Below are 13,237 nucleotides of genomic sequence, written 5' to 3' on the forward strand. Positions count from 1 at the left end.
GACAAGGCGGGCAGCTGGGGGTCTACCACCAGAGCCACCCTCACCCCGCCCCCCCAGGGCACTCAGTCCCTTCTGAATTCACAAACTGAGATCCCCCAGTCCATATCATAATCTCACCTGGGGATACCCACACCCTGCTCCATTAACCACAAGGGGCCTAGAAGACCTCACTCCTTTCCCTGGGGAAATCCCACTTTCTTCAGAGCATTGGGTCAAATATCGAAGTCAGTCCCTTAAGCTTGCTTTAGGAATGAATGGAAGTTGAAGAGGGTAGCCTCTAACAGACACCTTCTCATGGTTTAGGAGGGTTTAGGAACCCCTCTCTCTGCCCAGAAGTGTCAGAACGGAAGATCACCAGGGAAAAAATCTACCAAGCTGAGGTGTGGTTGCACGCACCCAAAACCACCTTACCCCTCGGCCATGGGCGAGCGAGAGAAGGCCCATGGAAGGGAAGACTGTGCCTGGGTTCCCCACCCTTGTCTCTGTATCAAGTCAATGAAACACACCAAGATGATTTTCCTATGTAGCTCCTTTCCTCCCAGCTTACTAATAACATCCTGCAAGGGGGGGGGCATGGAAAATTCTCTTCCTACCCACACTAAAACGTGCAACTTCCTTAAGAGAAAAAAAAAACGTATTGGTGACATGTCTCTTTAGTTTTTCATTGCTGGCGGGCTGGGGGTGGGGCTAGGAACCCTGTTTTGTGTGTACTGAAAAGGTCTCTTGGCGCAGTTGACTGAGTAACTCTGGGCTAATCCATAAGGAAGGCCAAGATCACCGGACTCCTCACGCCCTGAGAACAGACTGGGAGAAGGAAGGAGGAAAGTCACCCAAGGTGGAACTTCCCATTGTGTCTGGAGGAGTAGGGCCTCGCTCAGGAAAGCAGGAGCATCTCTGGCGGGCTTTTGGAACCCTAGGGGCAAACGTGGGGCTGGCTGGGCATCCCTCCGGCATCTGGCTCCAGCCTGGCAGCCACCTGTGGCTTTCCTCCCTCATCCCCACAGGCTGCCCCAGGCATTGATCACAGGTTATGAGTTTCAGACTTGAAGGATGTGTACTTTGCTCCAAGGAAAAACGTTCTATTAGGCCAACGCATCGATAAAATCAACTGCAGCGTCGCTGCCGGTCTCCAGAGAAACGTCAGGCTGTGCTTCCCTGCCTCCGGCCCGGGGCCCCAAAAGCGTTCCCGGGCCAGGCTGGGGGCACCCTCCCCACGGGGCTCGCCCCCCAGTCCAACCGGGCGGCCTGGGGAGGGGCTGCTCTGCCAGCTTGGGGACCCGCGCCACCGCTCACGGGACCGGCCCTGTCCTCAACTGGCTCCCAGGCGGCAAACTTGCCTACAACGGTCACAACTGCCCCCCTCCCCCCCCCGCGGCGTCTCGACCTCCACCGTCCCTTCTTCTCCCCTCCCCCCCCACACCTGGCCTTCCCCGTCCTCTGCCCTCCCCCATCACGGCCCCTTCTCCCTCAAGCTTCCCACGTCTCCCCTCGTCCGCTCTGCCCCCGACACACACCTCACGACGCCGACCCTGTCCACCCTAGGCCGGCCGACCGGCCACTCCAGCTGGGAAGTCGCCCCGCGAGCCCCGCTCCAGCCAGCGCATGCACGCGTCGCCAAGGCAACCCCGCGCGGGGAGGGGCGAGCGGCCCGGGCGCGAGCCCGGCCTCCACGGCGCAGGCGCAGGGCAGACCCGCTCCGCGGCCCGGCCGCCCGACTCGGGCCGCGTGCGCCCCGCGGGAACCCGCAGCCAGAGGGGCCGGCGGGCCGGAGCCGGCCACCGAGTCCGGCAGGCTACAGGGGGGCCGGGTCTGGTTCGAGGACGGGCTGGAAGGGCTGGGGCTCAGACCACGAGCTGCCCTCCCGCGGGACACTGAAAGGGTCGGGGTAGCCTCCGCGCCCGACCCCGCGCCCCGGTCTGCGGGCTCGCTCCCGCACGCGTCCGGCAGGTGGCGCCCGGCGTCCCGCTTGCGGGGCTGGTCGGCGCTCTGGAAGGCGCTCCAGGATTTCGAGGCAGCCGTGGCTGCAGCTGGGTCCGGGGGAAAAACCGGGGCTGGAGCACCCCTGCCCTCCCGCTCGTTTTCCCTCGTCTGCGCTCGGACCGGGGTCTAGGAGCGCCGGGCCGCGCGGGGCGGGGGAGGGCAGGGAAGAACGGAACTGGAATTTTTGGAACCTGGGGATTGGCTCTGGGAAGCGTCGCCCGTTTTGGGGGGAACGGGAGGCGGGGACTCCCTAGGGAAGGTGACCGGGCCGGGGAGGGGCTCGGCTCTCCGTGAGAACAAAGGCTGAGTCCTGGGGAAGCGAGAGGAGAGAGGGCTCGAGAGGTGGGGGGCAGACCTCAGCTGGGGCTAGGGGGCGCTGTGGGCCCGGGGCCGCAGAGCGGGCGCCTGGAACCCTGGGCTCTACCTGTGGCGGGAGAAGCTGGAGCGAGGAAGCCGAGTCAGGGGGATGGGAAGGCACCCTCCCTGCTTCCATCAATAGTGCCTAATTAAGACAAAGCCAGCAGCGAGCCCACTGATTACATTTCCATGAGGAGCTAAATTGATGACATTTTCTTTGCTGGATGAGGAGGGGAGAAGCTGGCACCTCAGTTCCCCCTTTTTCTGGTCGGTGTTCACACCTGACGGGTGTCATTATGGCAGTGTGGCACTACAAGGCTCCCCTGTCTCGGGTACTCCTGAAGGGCCCTGGGTTCATCCACACCCAACCCTGACCTCACCATCCCACCTGTCCTGATTTTCAGTGTTGACATCCCCTGCCCTCTGGAACCCCCACCCACCCCCCGCCCCGTTATCTTTAAGGTTGGCCTCTGGGCTCTGATTTGGGGCGCCCAGGCCAAAATCCTATTGCTGAAGACAAGGGTTGAAGTTGTGAGGGGTCCTGCCACACCCCAAACCAGGTAGCTGCACAGCCAGGAGGGCTAAGTGGGTGATCCGCTAACCAAATAGGCCGTGGGTGGCAGACAGGTGACATGATCGGTCCAATCCCCCAGGGAAAAGTCCCAAAGGAGTGAAGATTTGAGGGGAGGCATGGGGTGGGGAGCCTTAGAGGCAGGGCTCATGGCTCCCATAGGAAAGGAATGTTGTATAGACCCCATTTCTCTTCTGACTGCCCCCCCAACCTTGGCTGTGCCTAGGGATCCCAGCCCCCTACATTATGCTAAATAGGTAATCAAACATCTCGCTTTGCTAATTACTGCTCAATCCGATTAAACGGTGCTGAAGCTCGTCAACAGAGGTGGAGGTAGGGGGAAGGGCTGAAGGGGAACCAACCACAGCTGCCACGGGGGCTTGTCCCCAGGGGCTCCAGGGCCCAGCTGAGCAACAGCCAGGCCACCAAGACGCAATACCCGCCAAAGGAAAGGGACAGAAGAGTTGTACCCTCGAGACCCTTACCCTTACTGCATCCCCCAGCCTCAAGCCTTTCCCTCCTCCCAGACCCTCATTCCCCTCAGAACCCAGGCATCCGGCCATTCCCACAGCTCCCCACACACACCCCTGTCCCAGATTTAATAAGTTCTGTTCTCTCACTGTCAATATTTGATGTCCCAGAGCCATCTCCACGGAGAGAGGGGGACTCTTCCCTTGCTTCCCCGCTACCTTGGCCGTCTTTTGCCCACCCCAGTCTCTTTGTGCCCCCAACCTTCTCTAACTAGCTGACTTAATGAAATGATATTAAAGTCTTAAGCAACTCCCAAAGAATGGTTGTTATGGTGAAGGGAGTGGGCAGGACGCCTGGGTCCCTGAGGGGAGCAAGGGCTGAGGAGGGGGAGAGTGAGCCAGAGGCTAAGGTCTAGAGGCCTCAGCCCCCAGTGGGTAGCAGCAGATCTGGGGTGAGCTGGGGGCTGGACCTCTGGATCTTGGCGGGAAGCAGGGAGGGAGGGCTGGGGGCCGGGAGAAGGTAGGAAGAGAGGACATTCAGGGAGTCGGGGTCTCAGCCTGTTGCCCAGAACATCCGTCAGGGATGGAGAGGCCAGCTGGGGGGGACAGGGCCTCTGTGCCAGCAGCCTCCTGCTGACCGTGCCCTGGGCCAGTCCCGTGAGAACCAGAGTAGATTCTTCTTCAGCCCTGACTCATCCCTCTTCCCCCCTGCTCCCCCAGAAGACCCCCACAGGTGATTTGTAGCTGATGCCCTCACAATGGTCAGGGCCAGGAGAGAGCTGTTCCATGACGCGAGGAGCTGAGAGCTTCCAGGAGAGAAGAGAAGGAACAGAGTCCAAGAGATGGGAAGCCAAGCCCCCCCCACCTCCCCCCACACATCCCCATCTCAGTCTCCTGGGGACCCTGGCCCAGCCCCAGTCCCCTTGGGGTGGTGGGAATCCAAGGACATTTGGCTGGGGCTGATTGATGAGGGAGGAGGCAGCCACCGGGCACCGAGGCTGCTGTTTGCTGAGCACACAGATTCCTCCCCACTCACCAGCTGCTGCCCCCCGAGGCTGCTGAGTCTCACCGCCACCACCCCACCACCGGCAGCACGGGGCTGGCCGTGGAGTTGGAGGGAGCTGGTGCCCCAGCTTCTAGGGAAGAGGGAAAACCAGGACCCCAAATGCTTCAGTACCCCATGGGAACCAGGGGGTCCCTGGGCTTGGGCCCCTGAGAACCCCCTTCAGGACTCCACCTTCCCTGCTACCTCTTCAGACAGCTCTCCTCCTCCTGCCCAGCGTTCGCTCCTTTCCATGCTGCCCCCAACTCTCGGAGCCTATCCCAGCCAGTCTCCTGCCTCCAGACCACCCTGCGGCATTTCTCGCAGCCTGCCTGCAGATCTTGAAACTTTCCCTGGGGGAAGGGGGTGTCCCCTGGTCGCGATTCCCCGCACAGCCCCTTAGGAAGCTCCAGTTTCCATTCCAACTGAAATTCCACTTGGGATGTCGCCCATTCCCCATCAGAAATTCCCACGCAGCCCTTTGCTGTATGCCCCTTTCCTTAAAACTCCCCAATATAAAACACACACACACAAACACACACACGCCTCCACCTAATTCATGTCCTGCAAGGTTCGAGCCTCTGTCTGCAGCTCAGCCCCCAGGACAGCCTCTGCTGTTCGAGATGGGGTGGGGGCAGCTTTAGCTTTACCGCAGGTCTCTGGGTTCCCTTACTTCCTCTCTGCCTGCCCGCTCTAGACCCGGTACGAGCAGCTGTACCATGGCCCCCACAAAGCTCAGAGCATCTTCCTTGCCCTCCCAGCACTTTGAACGTAGTTGAGGAAAACACAACTCACGCACAACACCCAAAGGGGAGAAAAGGAATACCGAGATAGACCAACTTCCTAAATGTGGATTCTAGACCCTGTGTGACTCGGTCCCCTCCAGGCCGAGGCTGTGGAAGGACAGGACACACCTGGGGACAGGACGCATCACAACACAAGGTTGTGAGGTCCTTCTCGCTCTTCCCAAACATGCCGAGATCTCACTTGTTGTCCCTTCTGTGGGGTGTGCCCTTCCCAGAGCGCACGCCTTCCTCCACATCACTCACGGTCAGAATCAAAGGTCACCTCTTCAGCGGGACCTTCCTGACCTCCTGACCTAAAGCACCTCCCTGTTACTCTCCATCCTCTTCATCCTGTTACTCCGTTTTGTTTATATCTCCCATCACTGCCAGAAATGTTATTAGGGTGTCCCCCACCCAAACGTGGGCTTGGGGAAAGCAGGGACTTGGCTGCATTTACTCTGTCTTCCTAGGGCCCGAAACAGTGCCTGGAACAAAGTAGACACTTCGTGGCATGTTGAGCGAATAAGCCAACGACAACAACTAAGTGAATGCCTTCCGCGTACAGTTACCTGGGGAGCATGGGGGCGTGTTTGGACCCAGAAAGGGAATAGGATGACATGTGTGGCTCTGTGTGGAAGTCACCAGTGCTTTCGAACAGCTCGAGAGCTACCCATGTGGCAGGCTGTGAGTCCTGTGTTGTCACTGTGCGCGGAGGGGGGAGAGTCCGAGATGCCAGCGTTCCGAGGGGGTGTGTCCCGGGATGTTGCGCAGAATGTGCTGTTCCTCTCCCCAGCTGTGCCTCTGTCCCCAGGTGTCTTCCTGTCTCTCAGCGTGTTATGATGTCTTGGCTGCTCTGGTGAGGTGTTTGTCACCGAGACCATCCCCGCTTCTCTTCCCTCTTGTCCCTCCACCTGTGCGTCTAGATGTCTGTTGGGCAGGGGGGTGGTTCCCCCTCGCTCCCTTGCCCCCTCACACACACAGCCCTGCCCCAGTCTTGGACCCCTCCCTTTCTCACTGGGCCCTGTTGCTGGGCTCTGGGTTGCCATAGTGACGGTTGCCAAGTCCCTGAGGCTGATAGCCAGCGATGGGGCTGTCAGCTCCATCCACGCGGGAGGCTGAGGGGGGCTTCCCATTGTGTGGAGAAGGGGATGTTGCCATGACAACCAACCCCCACTAAGGGGCAGGGACCAGCCCTTCCACCCCCCTCAAGCCTCCCCACCTCCGGCTGCCTCAGTGCGGGCTCGGAAGGACAGGAGTAAATTCCAGACGGTCCAGCACTGGCCTCAGTTGGCAGCTCCCCTCCTAGAGCTCCCGCACCTCTCAGGACCCGGGCATCTTGCTGAGACAGGGGGAGGGGCAGGGGTCCCATTGGACAGAGTGGGGCAGGAGGACCCCTTGACCTCCAGGCAGATGGGAGACAGCGGGAGGGAACCTGAAGTCAGGGGAGGGGCGGGCGGGGCAGAGGTTGTGACCCTGCCGACTGGCTCCTGCGGTGCTCCTGACGGTTGCTTTTGTGGTTGGAGAATGGGGCTGAGTCTAGGGGGCTGGGCACCCAGGGTTTTTTAAGGAAGAGCCTGGGTTATGGGCGCACAGGGAGCCAAGGGCCAGCAGCCTGATGCCTGGGTCCCTGAGTCTTCTGGGCAATCACACCACTTCTCCCTACACTGGTCCCCGACAGCAAAACTCCCCGAGTCAGAGGTGCCTTGGGCAGGGGTTGGTAGGGAGTAGACCTGACCCCGTGAACATGTTTCTTCCACTCTGATTCTGACTGCGACTTGCCTTGTTTCTGGTGCTTTGGTTTAGCAGAGACACGTGTGAACAAGGATTCACCAACATCCCCGTTGGATGTACCGGCAGCTCCTGCTCCGGCCAGGGTTCCTCTCTCCCTCCCCTGGAGGCGGCTGCCCTCCTCGGACTTCTCCCCCAGCCCGGTTACCCTTCCCCACCCCGTACTGCCCCCCTCAGCCCTCCAACCCAACCGGCTCCCTCCCCTCCCCCTTGGCTCCGTGTGATCCAACCTCTGTCCCAACTCACGCCCAGTCATTCTCCAGCCTTCTTGTCAACTTTTGAAGTTTTTTATTTTTTTATTTTTTATTTTTATTTTTTTTGGTTTTTGTTGTTCAAATTTCCCTTTTACAGTAAAACTATTGAGGTGACGGCCATACCCCGCCACCTCCCCCATGGCAATATCAACTTCCTGTTCTCTGGAAGGAGCGATTAGAAAAATCAGGAAGGAGCTGGGAACTACAGCACCAGAGAGATGACTTGACCTCTGGTGGACAAAGTAACCATCTTGGCTGGTGATCGAGGTGGCCGACGTGGTGCCCAAGGGCAGCTCTGATCTAATGAAACTGAGCTGGGAGGAAAAGAAGGCAACACCCAATTTGCGCACTACGGGGCAGGTAGAGGTACAAGCTGGTCGCTATGGGAACAGCGGCAGCGGCTAAGTACCACCGTCCGCCAGACCAGTCAGTAGGCCACCATTTTGGTCACTAAGAAGGGAGCTGTGTCGAGTCTGAAGGGACGAGGAAGTGGACGATGTGACGAACAAGACAGCCCTCTGGGTTACTGGGGACAACACGTGGGTTCTTGGGATAGTCCTGTTGATTAACAGAGATTATACTGGGGTGGGGAGAGGGAAGAAGAACAAGACAAACTGGGCCTGCCACAGCTGACGGCAGTCACCTTAGCTGTCCTAAAAGCAGCACAGGGAACGGGGAAGGGGGGTCCCGGGAAGTGCCACTGAAGACTAGGAAAATCCTCCTCAGTCCACCCTGTCTTCTAACAGTCAGTCCGTTCCAGCTTCCTCCTGAAACAGGAAGCTCTTCCTGCCCCCCCAACTTCTCCACAGAGTAAGAACCGGCCGCCGCCCCCACCCCCGCCCCCCAAGACTAAGCCACTTGGAGTTCCAGCCAGACCACTTCCTATTTCAGAAGCGCTACTTCCTGTCCTGGATGAAGGCACTTCCAGTTCCTGCTGCTCCGTTCCTGCCCCTCGGCCAGGCCGCTTCCATCGGGCCCGGGCACTTCTTGTCTGGAGCAAGTCACTTCCTGTCCCAAGCGGCCCGTTTCGCATCAGACCAAATCCACACGCGTGTCCCGACCGGGTGGGATCTTGCTAGTGGCCACTGACAAAACAGGACACTTCTTCTCACGGCAGCTGGCACGACCCAACCACCCCAGGTGGGCCGGAGTGAGAATGTCCAGGCCCGGGGCAGGGCAGAGAAGGAGGCCCCGCTGCCCGCGCCCGGAGCTGGGGTGGAGGGCCCGAGCCTTCCCCATCAAGGCCCCCATTTTTGGCAGACTGAGGGGAGCGGTGGGTAAGAGAGGTCAGAAGAGGGAGCTGAGGGGGGAGTGCTTGCGTCCCCCCACCCGGGAGATGGGAGAGGCCGAGGAGAGGAAGCCGAGAGGGTAAGAGGAGACGCAGGGAGGGGGGTGCTAGGGAAGAGGAACAGACCTAGAGACAGGAGAGAAAGAGAGAGAGAGAATACAAGAGAGAAGAGAAAAGAAGAGAAAAACAGTGAGAGGCAGAAAGGAAGAGGTGCCGACCAAAAGACAGACTGTCCCCGCCCCTAGCTCCAGGTGTGTGGGGGGCACAAGGACGGCTGGGGCACGGCCGGGGCACGGGCAGAAGAGAAGGCTGAGTCTCTGCGGGGCCGCGGGCGGCCAACCCAGGGCAGGAGTCTTCAGGAATCCTAAACGTGGGGAAGGGGTCCACAACAGCAGGGGCACGGGAGCTCGTGGAGCAAAGGGGCCAAGGGGATGCTAGAGGTGTCCCTCCAACTGTGACTTAAACTGGAAGCGCACCCCCAAGAAGGGCTGGATCTGGGAGAGCCAAGTAAGAGAAGCCCTCATACCTTGTAGTAGATGTTGGGGGGGCTCTGGGGGGGCCCATCCTGCACGATATACACAGGATGCCCATAGTCACCACTCACCTTCTCATAGTGGGGACAGAAGGGGGGGTCTGCAGCCCCACCCCCCCGCAGAGCTATCCCTAGCTCCCCAGGCTCAGCCTCCCGAGGCCCCATCCCGCTTCCGCCTCCCAGGCCCAGAGACCCTCCCCTCCCGAAGGAGCCAGGACCAGGGTGGCGACTCTCCGAAGGCTTGGCCCGCCGTCTCCGCCAACACATGGCACCCCCAGCCCCGGCCACGCCCAGCAAGAGCAGCGCCAGCCCCCCCGCTGCCCCGGCCACCGCGGGCATGCTGGGAGGGGGCAGGGGGCCTTCAGCACCCCGGGAGGTTGCATTGCTGGTGGGGTCACCTGGCAGGGAAGGGGTGAAGGAGGAAAGAGGGGGAGGGGCTGAAGGAGCCACTTGGGCATCTGGACACCCAGCCTTGGGGGTCCCCATGGGCTTCCCCAGCAGTGCTCAAGCCCCCTGGGGACCCCACCTCCCCTTCCCCCCGAATCCCACTCAGAATCCAGGTGTGTCCAGCCCTTCAGCTCGGTGCCAAGTAGTCTTCCCCACTTCTCTGACAGCTCTGATTGAATTGGCTAATTAGTTCTAATTGAGTCTTTTCCTCATTTGGCTTTCACTCCCCTCCCAGCCTCCCAGCCTCTCTTCTCTTTCCTGTATCACCTCCCCCCAACACGGAAGGCAGAGGGAGAGGGTGAAGGCAGGGCAGCTGGGGTCCGAGAGCAGAGGAGGCGGGGGGGGGGGGGAAGGCAGGAGGCTGGACCCCTGGTTCCTACCTGGCATGTTCTCCTTCCCAGGCTCCAGACTGTGGGCTGCCCCCCGGTCTCTCTCCATGGGCATTTCAGACACAGGCTTTCTGGGGGCAGCCCCTCCTCGGGGACCTGGAGATGGGGAAGACCCAAGAAAGAGGGGCTGAGACGGCAGCCCCCTGACCAATATGGGACTACCCCACCCTCCCTCAGCTCCCAGCTGTGCGCCAGCCCCCACTCACTTTGTCCCACTCGCAGAAGAACCTTCATGCCTCTCGTGAGGCACACGCCTCCCTGCAAACTCTCCAGGCCTTCCCGGGTCCCATCCGACGTGGCTGGGAGAGAAGAGCCAAAGGGAGAGGTTGGCAGTCCAGAGCCTAGCCCCTATTCCGTCCCCATTCCCAGGCCCTGACACCTCCCGGGGCAGCCGGGGGGCGGGGGGATCAGGGGTCTCTCTGGGCTCCTCCTCTGCCCTCAGTCTCGGGGGCACCTCCCCCTGGACCCTGCCCTCTGCCCAGCAGTACCAATTATGTAGTAATCGTGGTGCGAGCGGAACTCATGGCCCCAGAGGTTAGGGCTATACTCCTGGAACTTGATGGTGAAGCGGAGGTCCAGGTCTGGCCGGTCACAAGTGAGGAGCAGGTTTGGGGCAGGGGGTGCCTCACAGCGCCGGCCCTGGGCACCCCCGACCAGGTACAGCTTGTAGAACTCGTAATTAGGAGAGGAGTGGGGGCCGGGAGGCCGGGCCCGGGGGCAGAGCAGGTCTAGCCGGTCCCCGATCTGAGGGTAGAGCACGTAACCACCCTCTGCCTGGAACCTGTCAAGAGGAGGGTGAGGTGGACAAGGAGAGGTGTCAGAGATCTGGCCCCCTGGAGCTTCGCCTCCCTCACCCCACATCCCTGCAGGACAGGCTTCGTCTGGGTGGAAAGTCTGTTCTGACAGGACAGGCTCTATGGACTGGAAAGCAGCAGGAAGCCAGGCTCAGAGGTCTCCGGCCCCTTGGTGGGCCCAAATGCACTCTCCAGCCCGCCCTCGCCACACGCACACTGCCATCTCTCGCTCCATCACTAGCCCTGTTGCCATGGCAACAGGATGCCAGTTACCAAGGAGCTGGCCTCTCTGGAACCACACAGCCCACCCATCCCAGGTGATTTCACTATTGCACGGCAGTCAACCATGGGGGCAGTGCCTCCCCTCCCCCAGGCCACCACTGAATTGGAGGGATTTCAGGGCACAGGAGGGGTGGGGGTTGGGGGGGGTGCCGAGTGTGGAGGGTAATCTGGACCAGTGTCCCAAGTTAGCCGGGCAATGTGACAAGGAGTTAAATGCCTGGTCTGGCAATGGCCCTCGATGAGACTAACCGGAAGCAGGGTCTGGGGGCCAGCTGCCCCAGACATCTCTCTGCTCAGTACCCCTCCCGCCCTAGGGCTCAGACTTCCTAGGGAAAGTGCCCTATTGCTCTGAACTGACTTTCCTAACCACAGCCTCCACAAGCCCATGCCTCCCTCTGCCCAGGCAGCCACCAGCCCGTGACTGCAGCCCCTCCCTGTGTACGAATGGGGACAGGGTCTCAGAGCTAGGTCTCCGGGGGGGACTGCTGCTCAGTATCTTCCCAGACTCCCAAGTGACCCCCTCCCTCCCACCCCACATCCCAAGGAGCCCCCAGAACACCCTACCTCCCTCTGCTCAAGCCTATCAGAATAAGCCTAACTTACATCCTCAGGCCGCACCTGATATTCAAACTGCAGCTGGGAGCTGGTGGGTAGCTGACTGAGAAAAGATATTTGAGATGATACCCAAAGAGACATAGCAGGGAGGGAGGCTGGGAAGTCAAGAGAAGACAGACAATAATCCCAGTTCTCCTTTAATGAGCACGTAATATGTTCAAACACCTTAGCTCTCTAATCCTCATAAAAGGTGTGAGGACTGAGGATACAAACTCAGAAAGGTTAAGTGGCGTGCCCAAGGCCACACAGCTGAGAGCTGCAGAGCCAGGACTAAGACCTAGAATGGGGTGGGCTCCAAACCCACCCCCTTCCCCTTCTCATGGCCTCACACAGCCTCCCCAGGGAAGTGGGACGTTTGCAAAACACAGAACTCTTTTGCTAGCGGGGACCAGACTCTGCACGGAGGCCAGGGACCTGGAAGACCTCCCAAAGGTTCCATCCTACCCAGTGTGACTTGAAGTTTCATGTGACCCCTGGCCTTTTTTCAGAGCAAAGCAAGCATGCCAGGGAACAGAGGGTCTGATGGAAGAGTTTGCAGCAAAGATGGGGGAGGGGGCAAGGGAGTCCTCAGGACTCTAGATGCAAGAGAGAAAGAAGGGGCTCCAGCCTTCTTCCAGAAAAAAAAAAAAAAAAAAAAAAAAAAAAAAGTCTCCAAGCCAGGAAGGCAGGAATATCTTCTGGTTGGGAACTCCATCCACCAAGGGCTCGATGACCCTCTGGCTGTGGGCAAGAGTTAGGGGACAGACGGTGTGGACACAGTCCAGAAGCCTTGGGTGAGTTGTCCCCAGAGCCCCCACACGGAGCCCCCTTCCCTCCCCTCGTCTACGCCGAGTCCCTTCTGGGGAGGGAGGCACCCTGCCCTTCCCCTCAGCTCTCAGCGGCACCTACTCAGCGGCTCTCCGGAGAGCTGACATTAACCAGGCTCCCTCCAAGCCCAGCCCCCGACAGGACACAAGTCCCTCACAAACCCAAATAACCACTCTACCGCCCTTGCGGCGGCTACCCAGGAACTTTCGGATCTTTGCCCCTGTGGGGTCCTTCCAACTCCCGACACATGGTTGTCGCCACCCACATCCAGCTCTGTCTGTCTGCGACCCAGGAGTCTGGCTCCCAAGATCACCTCTGTCTCGTTACCCATCAGCTCGCATCAGAGCACTAGCACCCCTCCCTCCGGCCTCCTCCCAGCTCCGAGAGCCAGCCCTCCCCAATCCCCAAAGCGCCCCTACTCCCTGCCCGAAGGGTGTGGGGTCTCCCCAGCCCGGGGCCACTTACCTCTTATTCGCCGAATTCCAGTAGACAGGCTCCAGGCTGAGCCCAGACACCAGCCCCAAAATGCCGAGCAGCAGCAGGGCCCCGACTCGCACGCCCCCCGGCCCAGAACGGGGGGCCCCCATGACCCCGCCAAGGCCTGGGGGGCGGGGCACCAACTCCCCCAAAGTCGCTCGCCCCCTGCGGTGACTGCCTCGGCGACCCCGGCCGCTCGGCCCCCACCACCCCGGCGGCGGCCGCCCCCCGCTCCCACGCGGACCCGCTTCCTGCTCTGCCCGCGCCCCTGCCGTGGAGCGCTCAGCCCGCTAGAGCCCTTCCAGGGGCCGCCTGCGGGCGCCCTACGCCCCCGGCCCGCACTCCGGCACCCCGGGATT

At 60.6% G+C, this 13,237-nt stretch overlaps 2 protein-coding genes across 2 annotated transcripts in view; both read right to left on the reverse strand.

The window, feature by feature from the left end:
- Positions 1-1,593, reverse strand: part of DNAH2 (dynein axonemal heavy chain 2) — a 79,905-nt gene extending 78,312 nt beyond the window's left edge. The window contains exon 1 of the mRNA XM_057311350.1: positions 1,515-1,593. The gene's annotated coding sequence lies outside the window, so the exon portion shown is untranslated. The remainder of the gene's footprint in view (positions 1-1,514) is intronic.
- Positions 1,594-8,106: 6,513 nt separating this feature from the next.
- On the reverse strand, positions 8,107-13,019 carry EFNB3 (ephrin B3). The gene is made up of 5 exons (XM_026520891.3): positions 12,867-13,019; positions 10,392-10,684; positions 10,110-10,202; positions 9,895-9,999; positions 8,107-9,465 (listed from the first exon to the last, which is right to left on the reverse strand). Exons 1-5 carry the CDS (start codon positions 12,986-12,988, stop codon positions 9,056-9,058), a joined length of 1,023 nt encoding a protein of 340 aa, XP_026376676.1. The 5' UTR covers positions 12,989-13,019; the 3' UTR covers positions 8,107-9,055.
- Between the last annotated feature and the right edge of the window lie 218 nt (positions 13,020-13,237).

This window comes from Ursus arctos, unplaced genomic scaffold (assembly GCF_023065955.2).
Source record: "Ursus arctos isolate Adak ecotype North America unplaced genomic scaffold, UrsArc2.0 scaffold_14, whole genome shotgun sequence".
Lineage (NCBI taxonomy): Eukaryota > Metazoa > Chordata > Mammalia > Carnivora > Ursidae > Ursus > Ursus arctos.